This window comes from Ictidomys tridecemlineatus, chromosome 12 (genome assembly GCF_052094955.1).
Source record: "Ictidomys tridecemlineatus isolate mIctTri1 chromosome 12, mIctTri1.hap1, whole genome shotgun sequence".
In the NCBI taxonomy this organism is placed as follows: domain Eukaryota; kingdom Metazoa; phylum Chordata; class Mammalia; order Rodentia; family Sciuridae; genus Ictidomys; species Ictidomys tridecemlineatus.
In genome coordinates, this window is record NC_135488.1 from 61,917,582 (window position 1) to 61,941,395 (window position 23,814).

The 23,814-nt window shown below is 45.0% G+C and overlaps 2 protein-coding genes across 2 annotated transcripts; both read right to left on the minus strand.

The window, feature by feature from the left end:
* Positions 1-7,004: 7,004 nt before the first annotated feature.
* On the minus strand, positions 7,005-11,588 carry LOC101968888 (sepiapterin reductase). The gene is made up of 3 exons (XM_005322186.5): positions 11,078-11,588; positions 9,644-9,934; positions 7,005-7,207 (listed from the first exon to the last, which is right to left on the minus strand). Exons 1-3 carry the CDS (start codon positions 11,397-11,399, stop codon positions 7,026-7,028), a joined length of 795 nt encoding a protein of 264 aa, XP_005322243.3. The 5' UTR covers positions 11,400-11,588; the 3' UTR covers positions 7,005-7,025.
* A 7,282-nt stretch (positions 11,589-18,870) lies between these two features.
* LOC101968601 (signal transducer CD24) lies at positions 18,871-20,649 on the minus strand. The gene has a single exon (XM_078029029.1). The coding sequence runs from the start codon at positions 20,612-20,614 to the stop codon at positions 20,375-20,377; it is 240 nt and encodes a 79-aa protein (XP_077885155.1). The 5' UTR covers positions 20,615-20,649; the 3' UTR covers positions 18,871-20,374.
* Positions 20,650-23,814: the final 3,165 nt, after the last annotated feature.

A 23,814-nucleotide genomic window follows, 5' to 3' on the forward strand; every position in this document is an offset into this window, starting at 1 on the left:
CATGCACACCTTTGCGTGGATTCCTGCTTGTATGCAGTTTATGAACCCAAAGCAACCCAGGGGCATAATGTATGATTTAGACACAATTATTTGTAATCGTATATATGTCCACTGGTGCACGTGTGTGTGGTTTAAACACGCATCCGCCGTTACCAAGAACAAATGCTGATGTGGGCTCCTAGCAGTTTTCAAAGTTACAATCACATTCATACAATAGGCTCGTAAGTAGGTGCACAGTTACACACCCAACCCAAGCCCACATCGACACACTTGCTCTCTGGCAAATTTCCCATCAGCACTGTTATACACAGGAACACACGCTATGGCACCCCTCCACGCATAAGTAAGGCTAAATGTTCAAGCCAACATACGACTATTAAGGTGGCAAAAGGGACACACACACATACACACACACGCACACACGCACATGGAGCTGGGGTTTTGATTAGGCCCACATGGGGTTCATAGGCAACTATAAGAGTTTGGGTCTGGAACAAACCAACCCAGGGTGGTGGCCTCTGGTTTCCTTGAAAGGACTGGGCTTCAGCCAAGATCCAAGGTCTTTGGCTTCATCTCCTCTCTTAGAACCCTGCTCTGGGCACCATGAGTTTCCAAAGACTGCTTTAATGTCCTGACCTTTGGACATTAAAAAGGGATGGTAGAAGAGAGGACCAGAGATGCCCTGGGGTGAAGATGGGTGCTAAGGCCAGGTAGGGTAGAAGGTGCCAGCCACAGGGATGGGTGGCAGCTTTTGTGCCGTTGTCTTGAAGGGTCAGTTCTGAGGGTCAGGGGAGGCTTAAACTGGGTGGGAATGGCCTTGTGGGAAGACAGCAACATAGGAACTGTGACTTTTTGACCAGGGCTCCTCTTTGTCCTCACTTAGGGAAAAGGCTGCCTTCCTTATTGGATGGGTTTTGGAGCCTCCTCTGCATTACTATCAAGTCCCTCTGTGATAAACTTGGATTAAAGCAGAAAAAAAGGGCAAATACAAGAATGAAAGTTCTCCCACCTGGGGGTTCTGGAAAGGTGGGTATGAGAACATGGAAAAGACCATCAGATAGGTGGGAACAGGGTTCTACCCAGGGATTCTCACAAGAGAAAGCTAAGCACTCTTGTCTTCCAGGTTTGGTGCCAACTCTCTGTTCCTGGAGATTCTTATACCTTTTGCAACCCACAGTCAGTTCCCAAGTCTCATCATCTTGTCAAGCAAGGAAAGTAGCTGGGAGAAGGACAGGCCAGAGGAGGCAAGGTGCTCAGTGCTCCAGAGGGACCTGGATGCTGGGTACATCCCCAGAAACCAGAGTCAGACACAGAAACCTTTCAGCTATAATAAGAATGAAAGGAATCCCTGACATCCCAGGAGTGACCAGTATCCATCAGGCCAGATGCTCATCTCCACCCTTCTGGGGTCCATGGAGCCCTGCTACTTGATGTCCCCTTCAGACAAGTGAGGAGATTTCAGTGGCTTCTAGGAGAATTGACTGCCCAGTCCCTACCAGGCTGAAAGCGGCCAAGGCAGGCTGCAGAAGTCAAGCCCAGTGGGCTAGCTCTTAACCCTGGGTAGCCCCAGGCTGGACCTGCACAGGAAGGGAAGGAGCAAAACTGCTTCCCAAGGCATGGGCTTCCTGGAGAGCCTTCAGGGTCTTCGGGGATCTCCTTTTGCCGACTAAGGCCTCAGAATTCTTGGGGAGGAACAGGCCCACATGCACACACACACATACGCACTCTCTCTCACACTCACACACACAACCCTATGACAGCTTCTACATTTGGAGCTGACAGATGTGCAAGGTAACAGCTCCGCATCGCCTGTGCAGCTGAGGCCCCGGCGTCGCGAACGGGATTATTTCCAGCAAGGCTCAGGGCGGCTGCGTGAGTGTGTGTGTGTGTGTGTGTGTGTGTGAGAGAGAGAGAGAGAGAGAGAGAGAGAGAGAGAGAGAGAGAGAGAATGAGTGTGTGTGGCTTCTCCTGCCATCGCTCTATTGCTCTCCCTCCATCTAAATCTGTCTGTTATATCTTTGAATCTTCCTGCTTTCCTCCCTGGGGCTCCTATTTCTGGCCCCTGTCTCCATCTTCCTCTTGTGGTCCTCTCAGCCTGTCTCAGTCTTTGCCTTTGACTGTGTCTGTTTCTGTTCTCTGCCTGGATATTCCAGAGAGCGGACTTGCCTCCTTTCAACTCCAACTCCCCCACTTTGCCCCTTGTCCCTTGCTTTCTCACTCAGGCAAGTCACAGGATGGACTATTCATGAAGCTCCACTTTGTTCCAGAAAATAATGCAGCTGTCCCTGCCCTTTGCACCAGGGCTCCTGCCTAGAGTGTGTTCGGATGTGTGGGGATCTGGGCCTTTTCCAGAGCCAGGAAAGCAGCTCCCAGTCTTCATCACTGTCCTTCAGGCCTGGCCTTCTCTCCATGGGCCCACTGGTCTTGACACTCATCATTTATGGGCAAATTAGCATCTTAAAAAGCAGACCTCTTCTGCCTCCCAGTTTTCTCTTGCAATTTCCATATTCCCAACTTTTACTACAAATTGAGCCCAGGGTTGACCCCAGGTCTGGCCTCCCTGTAAGTCTGACCCTGGCCATAACTGATCCTTAATTCTGGCCATAGACTGACCCCATTTCCTAACCCTGATTCTGTCCCCATGAACTTCCCCTTCTCTCCAGGGCTGCCTTCTCCGGTTTCTGCCAATACTCAGGTGGGTACTCAAGGCTCATACTCACTTTTAATACTCTGGTACCAGGGAGGATACACCTCATTGCACTGAATAAGAACCTGGGGTCAAGCAGAGGCAATGGGAGACTGAGAACTTTCTACTCCCCAGGCGATTCTGCTACATCCTAGCTCCACCCACTTCCACAATAAGCATTTGTGGACTTCCTTTAAGGATTTCAAGGGGGACGGGCAGACTTTTTCCCCAGGATGCCTGGGTTGGGTGAGGCCCATTCAGTGGGGTCTTGCCTACCAAGGTAGTGCCCTTTCAATGTGTCTATACACCTGGCCGTAGCCACTGCTGCATTCACTAGAGCTCACTCACTCTCACATTCATTCATTCACTTAGCAAACACCATTGCCCAGATGTGTGGGTCTGGTTAAAGGATGTGGAATACACACAGCCTCTTGAGAAGGAGGCCTTGTTCCCTGTTTTACATCTGGGGCCAGGTCGGAGAAGGAGAGGCCTTAGCAGCAGCCAAAGAGAGAACTGAACCAGAGTGTGGGCCAGACAGAGTCCTGCAGCTCCAAGCAGACACCCCAGGTCTGGAAGGGCGGGTGGGTGGGGCCCTGTCCTCCCTGGCCTGGGGTTGGGGAGGCAGGCCTGTGAACCAAGTGGCCACTAGACAGCTTCAGTTTCTTAGCTGAGGCCCCAACTGAGCTCAAAAGGTGGGTCCCCCAAAAGAAGAAAGAAAATTCCTTCTCCTTCCCCTCTCCCCTTCCCCCAACTCCTCACTAAAAACAGAAGTCCCAGGCTCTCCAGCTCACATTCAAGACAATTCACTCCCTCCTCGGCACTCTTGTCATTTAACCCCCCACCCCAGCTGACCCCAGAAGCTCTGAGTGACTACTCAGCTACATAGCTTCTAGATGATGTTCCTCAGCCGCTGCACCCCAGGTCACTGAGAGGTAAGACTGAAGGGGGCAGTGGTAGAGAGATGTCACCCTAGGGGTCTCCACTTGGGTAACCGAAAGTGCTCTTTGTCTACCTCCCAGTCACCATGTGGGATCCCAGGGGTGAGGGAGCGCAGCTGGGCTTTCCTAGTGGGTTCACACGGGGTCGCACACTTTAGCTCTGTGAATCAGAATGACCACAGCCACAGGCAGTTTGTGCATAGACAGGAGGTCATGCTTTATGGGGAAGGGTGTGAATGAGGAGAAGGTTGCTTCCCAGTGCCCAGCTCCCCGGAGTGAGATATTAGGATGGAGCTTGTCTTGGAGGAATGGTGACAAGAGTGGGGTAGGAGCAGCTGGCCCCTCCAGGCTTGGTTAACCATGAACTCGGTTCCATCCTAGGTGTGGGGCATACATATCTATTCATGGGACAGGGATTGGGAGTGGGAGGGCACCCTTGACCAGCCTCATCCCAGCTGGTCATGCTCATAGCAGAGATGCTAGAGTTCCCTAGGGTGGGCTTGGAATATTCCTCTCCCACCTCTGCCTCTCACAGGCCAGCTGCTTGCCCCAAACACAAAACACAAAACCCCCAAAGATTTATCCAGTTCTTTCACACCAAAGACAAAGAGAAACATTTGTTTGTCTTTTGGCTAATCTGTGGTCCTGCTCACCCCAGCAGCTGAGCTCTGGGCATGTGTAGGCATGTATTTATGTGTCTTCTTGCATGTGCTCATGTCTGTGGTAGTTGAGGCTGGACCATGAACTCCAGGAACACACACAGTTAGGCCCTGGAGGCTGGCACAAAAGTCTCCCTGCCTCAGTGGTGGGGGTCCTGGGATCAAGATCTGGGAAATACCTTTCTGATCTTCCCAGTTCCAAAGGCACCTGAGAGTCCAAAATCCTGGATTGCATGGGGAGATAGGCCTAGTAAGCACTTAGAAGGCTCTGAAACCTGTGTTCTATGCTCAGAGAAGGCAAAGGCCAGGCATGAGAGGGCCTCGCCACCTCGTGGGGACATAAGGTACTCCTAAGGCCCTGGTCAGCCAGGCTAGAGGGTGGAAGAGGGTGAATCAACCCTGCTGGACCTCCCACAGGGGGCTGGATTGGTACTGTTTACCCTCATTGCCATGGGAACGAGAGGCTAAGGGAGGAAATGCACCCACCACTCACCAGAGCAGCAGAGGCAGCCCAGGCTTCTGCAGGTTCCAACTGCAGAGACTGAACCAGATGCCACATGATGCAGCCTGACCACACTTGTTACACCTTAGAGGAAGGTTTACTGAAAGGAACTTTGGAGTTCATTTGCCCTAATGAAACTGAAGTCCGGGGAGGGAGCAAGGCCTGGCTCAAGCCCTACATGAAGGTTCTGGAGGCTAAAGTTCATGCATTCTCCTGCGAATTCATGATGGGTTATCCACATGGAACCCCAGTTCCCGGCCCACCCCAAGAGGCCTGCAATAGGGGCAGAGCAGTAGGAGTTTTTGCCACAGGTCAGAAAGGGAAGGGTGTTTGGGCCACTTAGAGAGGAGGCTGCCAGTGGGGCTCCAGGACCATCTGGATCCTGATGCTGAAAGGTAATAATGTGGCCAGGCACAGGGAATACTCACCTGTAATCCCAGCAGCTTGGGAGACTGAGGCAGGAGGATTGTGAGTTCAAAGCCTCAGCAAAACCAAGGCACTAAGCAACTCAGAACTTGTCTCTAAATAAGATACAAAATAGGGCTGGGGATGTGGCTCAGTGATCAAGAGTTCAATCCCTGGTACCCCCCACCCCCCCGCCAAAAAAAAAAAAAGGCAGTAATGTTTTATCATCCATGGTGTAATGCCAGCACTGTGCTTAACACTTAAGAACATTAGGTCACTTAATATTCATATTGGCCCTTTGAGATAGTGTATTATAATCCACATTTATCAGAGAAGGAAACTAAAGCAGAGAATTGCCCTGGGTTACCACCTGGTAAGCACCAGAGCAGGGATAAGCCCAGTGATTTTGACCTCAGTGAGGTCTGGGGCTCTGCTGGGCAAGGCAAGAGCATAAGTCACTTGCTCACTCCTTAGGGTCTCTGAAGGATGCTTCCAGTTCCTGCCCTCCAACAGGAGCAGCTGCCGCTTCTCCAGGAGGCACAGCCTCAGAGTGCCCTCTGCTGGGCATGAGGGGGATCAAAGAAGAGTTCCCTTCTACACAGCCACAGGACTGAGTCCAGGCATTGGCTGGCAAGTACTGTGCTCTCTCCTCTCAAACATGGGCTGGCGGGGCTAGCTATAGAGCACCACCGTGGAGCCCTAAGCCTTCCCCAGTCTTCTGAGCAGTAAAGGTTTGAATTTCTCAGGCTTCTCTCGGAATTTTGCCCATCTTCTGGAAGGAACGCCTGTCCTAAGCCCACTCCACTGAGGACCAGGACCATGGGCCACATAGGTGATGCCGGGGGGGCTCACAAAGCAGCTGGATGTCACTCAGAGCCCTGACATATGGGCAAGGGGTAGAAATGGAAATCCAAAGCAGCACCAAGCAGAGAACCCCTCCATCCCTGAGGGCTACGGGGAGAGCAGGTGGTGTGTTGGGTCCTGAATGATGTATACTCTGAGTATCTTCAGGACAAGAAAAAGGTAGTAAAGACCTGGGTCATTGTGAGCAAGAGTGAAGAAACAGGCGTCTCAGTATCCATCTGGGACCATTGGCTACTTGGGTTTATCACTGAGTGAGCCTCGGTGATATGAGGCACACAGCTTCATGACAACTCCTCAGGAAAAAGAGCAACACACCCCAAGTTTGGGTTTATAGGCATTGGACCACCCTGGGGCCTAGGAAACCAGCTATGAGCCCTCTAGGAGAGGAGGAGGGAGGCATTAGTGAAGACTGAGCCTCATTTTATTAGTGTTTGCCTTCTCTGTGTACATAAACTCCCAGCCTATTGGGAGATGGGTTCTAAAGCAAGAAGGCATCAGGATAAGCACAGGAAATTTGACAGAAAGTGTTTGTTATCCAAAGCAAGGAGGATCTGTGTGGGTTGGAACCTGCTCTGTCCTCTTTCCCTCCAGGCCACCTGTGAGACTACATGGGCTACCCTTCACATCACATCACTCCCTCCTTTCCCATGGACCAGCCAGGGGCAAGAGATCCAAACTTTTCTCTCCAGTGTTTCAGCTGCATTTCCTGCTCTCCCATCCTGGGGATAGAGAACTACAATACCCATAACCTCTCTCCAAGCCAGGCTGCATGACACAGATCTGAAAACTGGTGACACCTGCCACTCCCACTGGCTGCCTTTGTGGGCAGGGCAGTAGGCATGAATGGTTGTCTGCGATGAGCAGGGTTGGAAGGGGGCTTTGTGAAAGGGTGTGGGAAGCCCCAGGGCTCCTGGGCTATACCCCAAAGTGGAAGCCAAAAGACCCAAGAAGCCAAGAACATAAGCTATTTATTAGAAGGACACATGGGCTCCGGACTCGAACGTGTCTGTTTGCAGCAAGTTCAGCAGCTTCTGGGCTGACACCCCGCAATCCACCAGTTCCCCCTTTGTCTTCAGATCCTGTAGCCTTTTTCGTAAGTCTGGATCCACTGAGGTCTCCCGGGCCAACTTCTGCATGTCTGTGTCCATGATACCTAGAGGACAAAAAGCAGAAGACAGGACCAGAAGGTCATGGGTCCCTACTATGGATTTAGGTTATGGAGCTGAGTCAGGTCTGGTCAGAGGCAATACCTACCTCATCTTTGCTCAAATTCATGGTCAGAGTGGCCAAAGTCCCCTCTTTGTCACTACTGAGTTCCAGACTCAAATTCCAAAGCCCACACAAAACACGGTCCCCTTCATGAGGTCCTACTTCCTCATGAAGAAGTACCTTCTCCCCTGACTTTGTTTTCAATGTGGTGCTGGGGATGAAGTTCAGGGCTTTATATGTGCTAAGCACATACTAACTCCAGTCCCACAGCACCTTCTCTTGATTTTCCCACTTCTACATATAAAGTATTTAAAATCCCATGCCCTCCTCCTACCGCACCCTCTGCCCACAGTCAGCCAGGCCCCAGGCAGGATCCTCCTGCACCTACATACCCTGACAACCAAGCTCTTCCTTTTCACAAAGCCTCGGTTCTCTCTCTCCCTGTTTCAATCCACCCTTCTGCTAAACTCATTTTCTAAAATACCATACCCATTCCTCTGCTGAAAACCCCTCAGGGGCTTCCCAATAGCCTGGCCCAGTACTCAAGGCGCCCTTATTCACTTCCCTCTGTCCTCAATCAGCTTCCAGACAAACTGCAAGGCCTGTCACTCCCTAACATGTTTTCCCTCCTTTACCTGCACTGCTAGGACATGTCTACCACCTGCCAACATCCACACAGCCCTCATGAGTCAATACAGAGTTCATCTTCCTCCAGTAAAATCATTCCTAGTCTCCCATCTGTAAGGAGTTGTTCCCTTTTGAACTCTTGTAAGCACTTGTTATTCTTCATATAGAAATTACAACATCCCAGAATCTGGAGTTAATGATCATGAGGGACAGAAAATCACAAGAATCTCAAGGCTGGAAAGAATATCATCTTCTAACATTCAAACACCTTCCAATCACTTCTCATCCTGATGACAAGAGATGTGCTACCTTTCCAAACAGCCCACTCTATCTTTGGACACCTGTTAGAATATTCTTTTTTTTTTTAGTATTTATTTTTTAGGTATAGATGGACACAACACAATGTCTTTATTTTTTGTGGTGCTGAGGATCGAATCCGGGTCCCGCCCATGCTAGGTGAGCACTCTACTGCTGAGCCACAATCCCAGCCCTAGAACATTTGTCCAGAGACTGAAATGAAAACTAGACTGGTCTCTGCCTTTTTCAGTCCCTGGGGAGCTCCTAAAAATCTCAGCTCTCTCAGAATGCTCAGACTCCTGACATCAAACCTAGCCATGTGGCCATCTGCCATCTCCACACCTAGCTTAACTGACATTTGGTCACTGTGTTCTGACTGAGCTCTAGGCTGAGCTCAGAGCCTGTGATGAGCTGGGATGTTGGCTCCAGAAAAACCGCATGTGTTTGCTGGGGTGGGAGCAATGGAGAACATGAGACGCAGACATGGTACTGATCACAATCTTAGAAGCAAGGTAGAATCCTGGTATTGCCACATATGGGCTTTGGGCAGGCCACTCTATATCTCTGTCCCCAGGACACAAAGCTGGATCTCCACCTGGCTGCTCAGATATTCAACCATCGCCCTGTCACCCCCTTCTAACTGCAGGAACTGCAAGTCTAGAATAAAGGCCCTGGCACTGTGGTATTTGGGTGGAGAGGTCAGAAACCAGATCAGGTGTCCCAAGACCTCATACCTTTCAACTTCCCCAAGGACAAGGAATGATCTTATTCATCCCAGCATCGCCCACTACAAGGGTTCCAGCCCAGTTTAGCCTAGGTTGTCACCACTCAACAATGTCTGTCTGCATGTCACTCAGCTAACATTCTCTGCAGACTACCCAATACTGTCCCACGATGGGACAATCCTGGAAGACCACCAGGAGGTTGATGGTCAGGCAGAGCATGAAGTCAAGTTCATAGCCCAGTAGCTTTGCTAGCTTGCTGCTGGGCACACACAGATGAACCGGTTTTCCTATCAAGTATACCTATGAAGGTCATGCAGTGTGACAAATCCTATGGAACAACTAGAAGTTCTACCAATTAGAGAGTACTCCACTGAAGAGGATCATTTTCACATGCACTATCTCCTTTAGCTCCCCTACTTCCCTATTAAGACAGTTAGCATCTTTCCCATTTCACATAAGATGGTTTGGGCTCAAAATTCAAACCCTAGTGTTCTTCATCTAATATCTCAGACTTCCCTGTTCAACCCTCTAGTCGAGGCAAGTCCCCACTCCCTCCTTCCAGCTCTTAACTTCCCTGGAATCTATCTTTCACCTGAGGTGTGAGATCATGATTCGGAAACAACATACCTTGTGGATCCTTCCTCCAAGGAGACAGACTAGGCCCTCTGTCCAGCCCTCAGAGGGGGACCAGCCAATTCTGGGGGACAGTGATGGCAGTACCTTCCACCTACCTGGGTCATAGCTCAGCACCCTCACACTTGGTTCCTCTGCAGCCAGGACCTGGAACAACATGGCACGGGCAGCCTTCCCTGCACAGTACAATGCCCAACCCTTAAAGGGCTGCAGGGCACTGATGGATGAGATGTTAACCACAGTCCTGATCAAGCCAGGACAGTCCTGGAAGGCCCTCAGGAGTCCGGTGGTCAGGCAGAGCATGGAAGTCAAGTTCATAGCCCAGTAGCTGTTTGCTTCAGCTGGGTCACTCAGGTTCAGGAAGCCTTTGGAAACATCCCCAAGAGTGGCTGAAAAAACAGAGGTGGAAATAACTCAGTGAAGCACCAGGGATGTGGTTCTATGGTAGAGCACTTGCCTAGCGTGTGGGAGACTGTGGGTTCAATCCCCAGCACCAGGAATGTGGGAAGCAAAATAACCCAGCATGGGAGGGGCTTTCTTCTCCCAGGGTCCTCCAGACACCTTTCCCATCCAGACCAAGAACAAGCATCCGCCTCGCACTTCCCAAGGCGTTTCCTGCTTCTCAAGCTCTGAAGAAAGACTAATGTGTGGAGAGAAGACCAACCACTGGAGCTGCCCACTGAGAATGCACTTGTCTTGCTCTGGGACTGGGGAGCAGGGATCTAGAGGGGAAGCTCTAGGGGTAGTTGAAGTGTATTGACTCAGGCCCTCGCTAGAGGGCGCTGCGCAAAATGTTCTGCAAAGTTCAAAAACACTTTAGAAAACTTGACTGTCCGGATAAGGACCAGGTCGAGAACCAGGTCGGTATCAGAGCACCCGGCCTTCCTCCTGTACATTTTGCTTCCATGTGCCATCGAGGCTGTGTAACAGTGGTCCACTTTATGCTTTGAATATGACCCTTGCTGCTCTGCCACTGCAACTGATTTTTTTTTTTTTAATGGACATGGTTCTTTCTCTCCCTGTTCCTCCATAACCGCCACCCCCCGCAACTCCCTAATCTCAGCGGAAACAGGATTACCTTTCTTCCCCACTTTAGGCAGATTTATCTGTCCTTGACTACACACCCACCATAGAAACAAAGTAATTCAGAGTTTGGGGATGGTACCAGAAGATCTCAGAAATGACTATCCCCCAAGTTAACAAGTAAATTACAATTCCAACAGAGACCAGGAGGACTGTAGCCTTTGAATCACCTCTTTAAAAGACCCCTACTCCTACTGATGGGCAGAATCAGTCTTTGGGACAGAGACCCTGTTTCTCTTTTACTAGCAAAGCCATAAACCTTTTTCCTTTTTTCTCAAAACCATGTCCTCCCTATCAGATTGGCATGGGGACAAGGACGGAGCTTTCAGCAACACATGAAACAACCAGTCCTTCGGACTCAGCCGCCTAGTCTGCCCGCCTAGGAATCGCCCGGCGATGTGGGAAGTGAACGCTTAAATGGAGAGTCGGCCCGAGCCCCCGCGTCTCACCCGCGTTGTTTATAAGCAGCAGTCGCTGAAGCCCTTCGGGTCTGGGGAGGTCACGCAGGGCTCCAAGCAGCTGCTGAAGGCCGGCATCCGAGCCCAGGTCGGCGGGCACCCACACCACGCGCAGGCCTGGGTGCTCAGCGACCAGCTCTGCCTCCAGCTGCTTCAGCGCCTCCTCGTTGCGGGCGGTTAGGAGCAACACCGAGCCGGGGGACAGCAGCCCAGCCAGGAGCTGAGCCAGCGAGCGGCCGAAGCCGCGGGAGGCCCCGGTGAGCACGCACACCGTGCGGCCGAAGCCGCCTTCCTTGTGGCTCTCAGGCTCCATGCCACGGATCTCAGGTGCTCGACAGGGGATCCGAGACCCTTAAGGCCCCGGGCGGGGCGGGGCGGTGGGAGGAGCTGTCCAGCGGGGCGGGGGGCGAAACCTAAGGTTTCAGGCGCCCGGTGCTGGAACAGTTTCCCTAGGTCGCTGGTACCAGAAGTGAAGTGGGAGTGCAGGTTTGACCGGAGTCTGCGCGATTAGGTAAATAGGAAGGGCAGGGAAGTGGCCCCGAACTATTGGCGGTGTTCCCAGCTCGCCAAACCGCTAAACCACCTGCTAGCACAGGGCTGTGGGATTGCCTTCCAGCTCAGACCCAGTTCCTTACACTCCTGACCTCCTCCAGTGAAGGTTGTCTTGCTCCTTGCCCCCTAGTGACCAGCCCTGAAGGAAGCCCATGCCTTGTAGGGCCAGGGTACCTGCTGGGCTTAGAGAATAAACCACCCTGTCTGTGGAGAGCAGGCAGTGCCCAGCTCTGAGTTACTCCCTGATGTATAAAACAGAAGTTTTCAGGCGCTGCCTAAACTTGAGTTTCTCCGTTTTGTATAGCAGTAGTCAGCAATGAGCTCCCCATTTTAAGTTTAAGCGCCAAGGTAGAATGGCTCTAGACCTTGTTTGTACAAGTGTACAACCACCATCTGCCCAGCACAACCTTCAGGTACAAGTTAGTAAGTAACTTATATGCGCAAACTAAATCAAGGAGTAGCTGGATACATGGACATCCCAAATCATATGAGGAACACCAAACACAGGAGAGAATCAACCTGATCCGGTGCAAACTCCTCACCTATAAAAGATCAGTAAAAGGAGGAATGCTCTGAGACTGGACACAGCAGTACCCTGACCCTGTCAGCCTTGCCCAGGAAAATCAGCATAGCAATGAACCTCTCTGCTCAGATTTCAGCAGAGCATGTTTTCTCCTGCTGGTGATGACCATGCAAATCTCACTTCCCAAATCCTGAAACTAAAACTACTGTCCTTCATTCTTTGGAACCCTCTGCTTTGACAACTCTACAGCACTGGTTCATTAAAATCCTTCTCTGATATTGGCCTCATAGAATGAGTTTGGAAGTGTTCCCTCTTTTTCTATTTCATGAAATAATTTGAGGAGTGTTGGTATTAGTTCTTCTTTAAAGGTCTTGTAGAACTCAGCTGTGTATCCATCCGCTCCTTTCTTGATTGGTAATCTTCTGATGGCTTCTTCTATTTCCTTGCTTGAAATTGTTCTGTTTACATCATGTATATCATCCTGGTTCAGTTTGGGCAAAACATGTGACTCTTGAAATTTGTTGATGCCTTTGTTTTTTTTTTTCTATTTTATTGGAGTATAAATTTTCAAAATAATTTCTAATTATCTTCTGTATTTCTGTGGTGTCTGTTGTGATTATTTCCTTTTTCATCACAGATGTTAGTAATTTGAGTTTTCTCTCTCCTTCTCTTTGTTAACATGGCTAAAGGTTTATCAGTTTTATTTATTTATTTGCAGGTAAATGGATGGAGTTGGAGACTATAATGCTAAGTAAAGTAAGCCAATCCCCAAAATCCAAATGTCAAATGTCTTCTCTAAGGATGCTTATTCATAATGGGGATGGGGCAGGGAGCAGGGGAGGAATAGATGAACTTTAGATAGAGCAAAGGGGGGAGAGGGGGTTGTGGCTTAGCAGTAGAGCGCTTGCCTAGCACATGCGAGGCTCTGGGTTGATCCTCAGCATCACATAAAAATAAATAAATAAAATAAAAGTATTTTTTTTTTAAAAGATAGGGCAAAAGGAAGGGAGGGAAAGGCGGGGATGGGGGTAGGAAAGACGGTGGAATGAGATGAACATCATTACCCTAAGTACGTATATCAAAGCACGAATGGTGTGATTGTACTTTGTGTTCAACCAGAGACATGAAAAGCTTTGCTCTATTTGTGTAATATGAATTGAATTGCATTCTGCTGTCATATGTAACTAATAAGAACAAATAAAATAATTTTTAAAAACCCTTCTCTGACCACCTACAGTGACTCTTTGACTCTGGGTTCATCTCTTGTGCTCTTGGCTCAGCATCCTGTAACCCTGTGGCCTTCTCAACACTTTCTGTCACCTATGTGTACATCATCATGTGAAGTATGACATTAGAAATCATGATTTTGATACCGGTGATGAAAATTCATCAGGGCCAAGTTCCATTCCCTTAGATGTGAAGATTCAATACTGAAGAATTGCTGAGGCAAGCACAGAAAGCAGGTTTTATTGAAAGGATAGAACAGAGATAGACTTCTCCCAGGAGAAGGGGTCCCAGAGCTGGGTGTGTAAGGAAATAGTGGGGGGACATCCTGCCCCTTTTATACATTTTAGATTTCCTTTGTTCTCATGACCTCTTCTCCCATCCTGCCTACATGGCTAAAAGGTGGGCCAAAGGTATAATGATTCAGGCAGAAAGGGAATGGCGTAGGAGACATTATTTCATTTGTTATTTCACAAATCCTAGTAGGGAGGAACAATTCTCAGGAGGCAGATATTCTTGGCAACAGGTAGAGGAGGGGGATGTGTCCTGAAAGTATTAACATTTTATTTCCTGCTGAATCAGCCCCCATTTCCTGGATGGGACCCAATTATGTATTACTTACACTGTCTTTTTGTCCCCCATCCTCAATTGGATTAAAAGAATTTATGTTTTCCCAGCTTATGACTACTAGGTGACACACAGTATTCAGAGAACTGCCATAGATGAAAATGGTGTATCCTTTGAATTTATTGTTATTCAACAAATTGTGACATTGTGGAAAGACACAAATGTGTTTGTTTCAATGTTAATGAAGTAGCTCTTTCAGGATAGCTCTTTCAGGATAGAGCTGCTACAGGGCTCCTCCAAATTGTTGTGTGTGTGTGTATGTGTGTGTATTTGTTTTTTTTTTTTTTTTTTTTTGCACTGGGTTCTTCTTCTTATTTTTTTTATAATAATAAAAATAAATAATAAATGCTGAGGGCATTGCTAAGCTGCAGCTGCTGGCCTGGAACTTGTGATTCTCCTGTCTCAACCTCCTGAGTCACTGGGATTATAGGTGTGCACCACAGCACAGACTTAAAAAAGCTTTCTTCCTGTATTAAGTAAGTTCTGAGCAACTCTGACACCTATTACCCCTGATTCTCTGTGGTTTCTGACTCCTCCTATCCCTTAGTGTCATTGCCCCTGAGAGTTTGCCTCTAATTTAATACCTTTCCCCTGTTCTCTGGGCCTTAGAAAACAGGATGGTGAAAGCACAATCTCATCCATGAATTCATTGGACATTTGTGGAACTCTTGTTATGTGCTAGGCTCTGAAGAAAAAGAGAGAACAATGAAGAGATGGATGAAAATCAGAAATTGACTTTGGAAATTGTTGCTTCTGTAAGGAGCCATTTAGGAAGAGCCCCCAAGGACAGCAGTTTGCTTAGTCTGGCAGAACCTCAAAAGTTCTTCCCCTCCCAGGAAGATGCTTATCTACCCCATGAGTCCCCCAACTGCCAGTCTCCCGAGTAACATCTCAGGGGCAACACAGCCCATAGAATTCCTTTGAAAACAGCACAAAATTTCCTGAATCTGTCTGCACATTGGAATCACTAGGCATTTGATAACTACTGGGTCCAACTGACCTGAACTTAGGAAATTTAAAAAGATCTCCAGATGATTCTCATGTACAAGTCTGGGAACCACTGCAGTAGAAATTGACAGCAATGTGGGAATTTTTTTCCTTGCTTTTTTCCCCCCATGTGTGTATGTATGTTACTGAGGATTGAACCCAGGGCCTTGTGCACACTAGGTGAGCACTCTACTAACTGAGCTATAGCCACAGCATTGTTTGGGGTTTCTCTCTCTCTTTCTTTCTTTTTTTCTTCCCTTTTTCCTTTCTTTCATTCTTTCTTTCCTTTCCTTCCTTCCTTCCTTCCTTCTTCCTTCCTTCCTTCCTTCCCTTCCCTTCCTTCTTTCCTTCCTTCCTTCTTTCTCTCTCTCTCTCTCTCTCTCTCTCTCTCTCTCTCTCTCTTTCTCTCTCTCTCTCTCTCTCTCTCTCTCTTTCACTAGGGCTTGAGCCCAGGGGTACTTTATCACAGAGCTACGTCCCCAGTACTTTGTATTTTTTATTTTGAGACAGGGTCTCCATTATTTTCTGAAGCTGGCCTGGAATTTATGATCCTCCTGCCTCAGCCTTCCAAGTCACTGGGGTTCCAAGCATACATGGCCAGCCCAGCAGTAGTATGTTTTTAAAGGTACACATGACCCAAAGGTAAGAAATATATTAAAATAGCATTAAAAGCCTAAATCTAATAAAGGTCATTAGTACAGAAATTGGTGAATTTTGTTTTTTGTGAGATATATAGGGTTAATTACTAGCATCGTATCTTTTTCTACTTTTGACTAGTGAACTATTGTTATATTTCTGGAAATACAGTGAAGTATTTAGAGGTAAAGGGGTATCATATCTGAAATACACTCTCAAATGCCTTAGAAAAAAATAGAATGAGACTGGGGTTGGAGCTCAGCCGTAAAATGCTCATCTAGCACGTGCAAGGCCCTGGGTTTGATCCTCAAAACCACATATAAATAAATAAAATAAAGGTATTGTGTCCAACAACAACTAAAAAAATAAATATTAAAAAGAAAAAAATAGAATGAATCAAGGAAGTGTGGTAATATGTAAATATTTAGGAAATCTGAATTAAAGATATTCAGGAGGCTATTTTTTCCCCCTGCTAACTGGTGATTGAACCCAGGGGTGCTCTACCACTAATCTACATCCCCAGTCCTTTTAATTTTTTTTTTAAATTTTGAGACAGGGTCTTGCTAAATTGCCCAGGTTGGCTTCAAACTTGTGATCCTCCTGCTTCAGCTGATCATTGAGATTACAGACATGCACCACCATGCTTGGCTATTCAAGAGTTCTTTATTCTATTTTTCAACCACTTCCACAACCAACTATTCAGAAGTTCTTTATTCTGTTTTTCAACGACCACCACACCCAGCTATCCAAGAGTATTTTTCAACTTTTTAAAAGTATGAATTTAGGGCTGTGAATGTATCTCAGGGGTAGAGTACTTGCCTAGCATGTGTGAGGTCCTAGGTTCAATCCCCAGTACTGAAAAAAAAAGAAAGAAAAGTATGAAATTATTTCTAAAAAGTTTTCAAAGTCAACAATACTTACAGTTCAATTATAAAAATGACAACTAACCCAAGGAGATTCACTGAGGTCCTCATGTTGCCAAAAGCTCAATCCTCACCACTGATGCCTATCCAATAATGAGGACATGGTTTTGAGAAGAAGAAAAAATAAGATTTGTTGCTTTGTTAGCAAAGGAGAAATGCAAGGGATTTCTATCCCAACGGCTGTGAATTCTGCCCATCAGCAGGTACAAGGGGCTTTTAAAGAGGTGATTCAAAGGCTACATTCCAAGTGTTCTATATTGGAGTTGGAGTTTACTTGTTAATTTGGGGGATAGTCATTTCTGAGATCTTCTGGTACCATCCCAAAAGTCTGGATTACTTCATTCCTATGGTAGGTGTGTAGTCAAAGACAGATAAATCTGCCTAAAATGAAGAAGAAGGTAATCCTGTTTCCCCTGAGATTAAGAAGTAGGGTAGGGCTGGGGTTGTGGCTCAGCAGTAGAGCACGCGCCTCGCACGTGTGAGAACCTGGGTTCGATCCTCAGCAGCATATAAAAAATAAACAAAATAAAGATATTGTGTCCATGTATAACTAAAAAAGTATTTAAAAAAGAAGCAGGGTAGATTATAGAGGAATAGGGAGAGAGGGAGAGAAATAAACATGTCCCCATTTTTAAAAAAAATCAATTGCAGTGGCAAAGCAGCAAGGGTCATATTCAAAGCATAAATTAGGCCACTGTTGCATTTACCCACTCTCAATTTCTACATTTCATTTCTATGGAAATTGGGTGAGGACATCTCCAAACTACTTCTTGCTGAAAGCAGGTGAAGTTGGGGGAAGTAACCCTAAGTTCTTTTTCTCAGTCAAGTGATGTGTGGACAATTAAGGGCATTCAGCATCAGAGCAGACCAGAGGTCCATGGTGGTAGATGGCAGGTGATTGGACAAGGCATACATAGGGCAGGGATCATACTAAGCCAATAATTAACAAGAAGCAAAGCATTACTCTTTTTAAAAAATAAACAATTGGCACAAAAGCAATTGGTATTTCAGCCAGTTTCTGAAACCATGAGATCAGTAACTCATAATCTTATCAGTGGAAAACAAATCAAGTTTATAAATTTAGAAGGTGAGAAAGATTAGTAAGTCTATGAGATCAAACTCAAAGTAACTCAGGACAAACTGGCAACTCTGGAGTACTTTGTGATCATTATTATTAGGCACTCTCATACAAGAACCCTTTCTTTACAGCCTCCAGCTTTACTTACTTTTTGTAGGGCTGACATAGGTGTACATCTTAAAGTTACATTTAAAAAATTGTTTTTCCTTTTAAATGTCCACGTAGGACTGTGCTGAAGCTATGCTCTCCTGCCAGGTCTTTAAGACCAAGTTGGTCAACACTGACCTTGTGGGCTGGATCCCACCTTGTGGACATCTGGATATAGCTCAGTTGGTAGAGTACTTGCCTCACATGCACAAGGCCCTGGGTTTGATCCCCAGCACCCACCCTACACCACTCCCCCAAAAAAGACTGACCTTGTTCCTATCTGCTCTTAAAAATCAGCTGAGATTCCTCAGAGATCACTCTTGGGGACATATGTGAAGCCTCTTGGATCCTTCAGCTTTTCTTCTACCAGTGGTGCTATCTCCCAAGATGGGTCAGGGTCCTGCTGACCATATGTAGCTTCTCTTGAAAGCATCAGGGAAATTTCCATCTCCAATAACCCTCCTCTTTGCAGAATGTGCACTGGTTGGCTTCCTGTTCTCTAGTGTCTTCTTGATCTCCCTGATCAGCAGATTGGGCGACTCACCAGAGTTGCAGGGTCCAGAGAGGGGTTCCTGTCATTCTCTGGGTCCTGGCTGACCTTTAGAACACAAGGGCCAAAATATTGGCTATTTTTTCCCTTGGCCCTTTTACTTTCTTGACTTTGGTCTCCAAGTTTTTGATTTTGAACACCCAACAAGCCAGCTTCACCAGTCTTTAAGAGAGAGCAACAGGTTATAACTTCAATATCTATAATTTTACAGTTATCCCTTTCATTTAATTGGGGTCAGCATTAGTACTGATAGTCAGAATTATATACTATCTGTCCTGTATATGATGGCTTATTATCTCAAATTAACCCAGGTTTTTTTTTGTTGTTGTTGTTGTTTTTAGAAGCAGTACCTCTGCAAAACACTAACAGGCAACAGTTACAAGGAAAATACAAAATGAAATTAACAGCAAAAACACATTCAGTTTGTGTAATAGCTATGAACCTAGAAAAATGAACTTCATACTCTTGAACCTTTACTTAGTTATACATTATATAACTAAGTTTCAGATCACAGTAATCTTTACATCAAAATCAATCTTTTTTTTGCTCTTTCAGCCATTTATTTATTTTTATTTACAGTTTGTGTTCAATGCAAATCAATTCCATAACATAAGTTACTATGAATCAAAGCATAAATACACAAACACAATATACAATCCAAATAGATGTACAGCATTCAGGTATGAAGCAAAGGGGAGTGTTCACTCACACACACAGTAGCTTTAGATCTGTTTGATCTGGTTGTTCCGTGTAGGTTTCTAAAGATGAGAAAAAATGATTTGGGTTATCAAGACTATGGTGGCCATATTAGATACTGGAACATGTAAGCATCAGTGTGTGACTATGCGAACAAAACATTTTAGGGAGTGTGTATTTTTCAAAAGGTTTCTGTGTTTCAAGGCAGTTGTAAAAGATTTAAAAGATCAAGACTGCTTTTAAGCTTAGGATCAGGTTCTAACTACCTAAAAATATTGACTGATAACAGAAAGTGTTCCAAAATGTGGCTATTCTGATCCATAGTTTTAAAAAAAGTATTTACAGAAAAAGTATAAAAGTTTTTGTGAATTTAATATGCAAGTTAGCTTCCAGTCTTCACTTCCCAGATGCTGATTTATAAATTTGGCTTCTTCACATAGTTGGCTTTCTAATTTCAAGATTTGCCATTTTACCTTCAAAGCAGACCATTTTCAATTATGAAAAGTATTCAACAGATGTAGAAATAAAAAGCAGCATTTTGAAATTAGTTGAAGTCAATGCTAAAGGAATCTGGCACTCTTGTTGAATGAAAACAGGAAATGGGAGATGCCTACCATTTGACTTTGAGAGGATAAGCAAGACTTACTCATGATGCCTGGATTTGGGGTGAATTCCAATCTATCATTGCCCTGACACATGTCAATTGCTACATAAAAGTTCAAATATAATGTCAAATCCAAAAACCACAGAGGAAAGAGTTCAGTTCCCAAAGGAACAGAAATAGCTTAACAATGTGAAACTTTTTCTAGAATATATCAGCATTAAATTAGTACTGCTGAAACAATACATTGAGGATTTACAGTAACACCTGGAAGTTCCCTCTAGTGTACGTATAAATAGAATCTTGGAAGCTTTTTATATTACCTAACTGTTTTATGGCCTTATAGATTTCTCATAAACCAAATAAAAACTGAAATCTCCATTCCACATTCCATCCTTTATCTCTAGACAAAATCTATTCTTGTTTTCAAGATAGACTTTTAAATGTCCATATTTCTTTTGCCTCATTCAAGGAAATCATGTCTCAATTTCGAATGTTATCTCTTTTTATCTTGCACATGAAACTCCAGCAGATTTAATATTGGCATCCATCACGTGGGAAACCCTTCACATGTCCTTCAAACCAATCAATTTGGAATTCTCAACGTTTTCTGTGCCAATAAAATCAGGTGTGGAATTGGTAGATTTGATGCAGACCAGCTTCTTCCTTGACACTGGACTTCTAGTCGCCATTCCGATTGGGTTTAGAAGATGGGGAAGTAGAGACATTTCTTGGCCCGAGTCTCTAAGAGTAGAGATGTAGAAGAGAGAGCGAGATCACAAGACTGGCTGTTGACTGCAGGGCACTGCCACCTGTGCTGGGTGTAGCATTAGTTGAATTGGGAGCAGCGGAGGTACTCTGTGAGGAGTTACTTGAAAGTGTCACAACAGCTGTTTGGTTTGAATAAATCTGCGTGGGTAGGAGCAGTGCCAGAAGCAGCAGCCCCAGCCCCAGCCCCAGCCTGGCCACCATCGCTCTGCCCATGTCCGCTCCGTCGGTGCGCGGTGCGTTTCCCTGGATGCTAGAGGTGCGAGGAGATAGAACGGCTCCGGGAGGACGCAGGCAAAGTAGCAAAATCAATCTTTTGAACATAAATTTAAATGAGCTGAAGTCTAGCCTATTTTGAAGCCATTCTAACATGGAGTTAGGTGGAAGGCAGGGCCTAATCTCAGGTAAGTCAGGGCTCTTCATAATTAAGACAATGCAACATTACATCTGAAACATGAATTAAAGAAAGGCTAAGAGAGCTTTTAACTTTGTTTTTTGTGGAAAAAGTGGCACAATGCTTCCGTGTTTTATAATGTCACCTTTAAACAGATCAGGATTTCCTTATTGTCTTTCAAGAAGTCATTTAAATTCCAATTTCAGTGTGAGAAGTAACACAATATTGTATATATAATTTATTGACAACAGGTTACTTTATCCAGCTATAAAACATCAAGTGACATGAATAAATACCAACCAAATTTGTTATTGGTATTATACTTTATGATTTTAAGTTGTCTAGATGGACACAGTATCTTTATTTTATTTATTTATTTTTATGTGGTGCCAGGGATTGATCCCAGTGCCTCACCCATGCTAGGCAAGTTCTCTACCACGGAGCTGCAACCCCATACCCCCAAATTTGTTATTTTTATATAAATTTGAGAATTTGGAATTCTCCAAACATAATTTTAGTTTGGAGAACACCAACTTGGCAAAATGTTCTCCTAAGCTTTACATTTAACTAAGTTTACCTTTGAAAGTACAATTTAGAATCTAGAATGTACGATAACAATAATCACAGGCCTACATGGGTTAACAAAAATCAAAGGATAGCCTTAAATCTGTTATACATGTAGAGAACAGTGTTAATGATCATAAATTGACTTGGTCAAAGCAAATAAATATGACAGATCTTCAAATGATAATGTGGCCCTTCTATGTCAGATACAATGGATAAAGAGAGCACTTCTTGATTATCTTGCCAGGAAACTACATAAAATTTCATTTTATAAACTTTTACATAACACTTAAACAAGTCTTACACAGATATAGTTCTCAGATGCATTTATATACCTAGTCACATATATTTAGGGTGTCAACTATATTGTTATAACCTAAATAACAGTTGTTTAACCCGTAAAAAGTAATCTTTAACACTTTAAAACAGGTACAAACCCTAATTCATTTAAGACTTAGTTTTCCCAAGTAATAAAACCTAACAAACACAAGAAAATTATCTTGATAGATAAGAGCAGATTAACGTTTCAGACTTTGCTTCATATCAGTACGTTACAGTTCAGATAATTTTGACTGACTGTGCTAATTATAGCCAATTGAATCACAAAAACAAACTTTTTGAGATTTGTCTTCTACAAACATTGGGCAACTTACTTAAACATTCACAACTTTTTTATGTTCTTAGTTTTGTCTTCTTTCATCTTGGACTTTAGCCCAAGAGTATTACTTTACCAGACAAAATACTTTCTTATCCAGAAATAATTCTTTTACTTCTAATTTTCTCTACTATATTATATTTCCATACCTGTAACTTTCTTTTATCTTTTCTAGTTTTGGACCCTTTCTTAAATTCATAGTCTGAAATAGTCCTTATGAATGTTATCTCTGCATTTAATTTACACAAGAAATTTCATCCAGGGCGAGGTTTGGACAATTCAGCATATGAAAACCTGTGCCTTAATCTTTTTTCTTCCAGGCTGCATTCAAAGGGTTGGAGCACAAGGTACTTTTGAGCCTGACCTGTCTCCATTACCATCATCACAATGCCATCAACCCTAAGCGAGTTTGCCATTTTCAACTGCACCCAGACTCTCCTTCTGGGCCTTTTTCTTATACGAGGCATATTGATATGCAATGGAGGTGGCTGTTTCCATCCTTTTATTTAGGCTTCCTTGAAGACCCCTTTGCAGAAGCTGCTTACAAAACTGGAGTTGGCCTTAGTTTCTGTCGTTTTCTTTTCTGGGTGTAGTTATCGATTCTGTCAGTCTCCTAGGTATTTAGTTTGATGGGATACTGTATAGCAAAAACTGCTTTTTTGCTATAACAGTAACCCATCAAATGGGGTAAACTGTCAGATATCTCCAGGCCAAATGGGGTGTACTGTCAGATCTTAAAAGGGGAGACTATTCCTGTCCCTAGGTCATAAACTAACAGTGCTGAAAATTACTGTCACATCCTTTGTGGCCAGAACCCTCCAACTTCCATGGGCAAAAGGGGCTGGAAGACAGGGGCTGAGGCCAGGGTCCCTTTTGCTATTTTTATACAGCCCAGGCAACTTTTCTGGGATTTTTTTCTAATTTAGGGCCAGTGTCCTTGACCACAATGAGATGACTTGCAGCTGCTTGGGACAAGGCTGAGAAACAGTGCTGGGAGTGCCGGTGCTGGGTTTAAAAGATTTAAATCTTTTTAACCCTTTCTTCTGGTGTCCTGCTATCCTTGCACAGAGGCAGTGTCTTTTGGCACCTTCAAATTAGTTCCTGACGGCTCAGACCCCTTATTAGGTAACTGCATAAATGCATGTACATACAGAATCTCTTACATATACTTTGCCTCTGACAGACTAAATTGAACTTCAGAATTGTATAATAATACAGCAAAGACATTCAAAGTCCAGACTGTGTTACAGTGAATCCTCTTTCTCTTAGATAGGGTCATCCCTATCATGGCCCATGTAAAGAGCCAGTTACACATACAAAAGAATAGATGAGAGAGGATCACCAAAACCAGAGCTAAAAGACAGAAACCTTTATAACACACAGACCTGCACGTACAAATTTCTTCCACTTATTTTAGTTTTAACAGAACAACTCCAACTGTAAGATTTTACAATAATCCAGAAAGCTATTTAAAAGCCAGATCATTGCAGAAAAACATTATCTTAGACTTATACCTATAGGTGGCCCTTTCTTCAACTTACTTTACCTGTAACAGACCAACTCCAATTGCAAGATTGTACAAACACGATACAACACAGAGAGACCAAACCATGGTCGATAGATGGGAACCTTTAAATTGAGCAGCCAAGATCTTTCCCAAGACACTACCTAGAGGATCAATGCAGTATTGGCCATGTCCTAAAAGGGGCAGTAACAGATACAAACAAAACAAAAACACAGACAACCAGAGGGAATTCCCAAACCCAAGTCAACAAACAGATGAGAACCTTGAACAGATCAAAA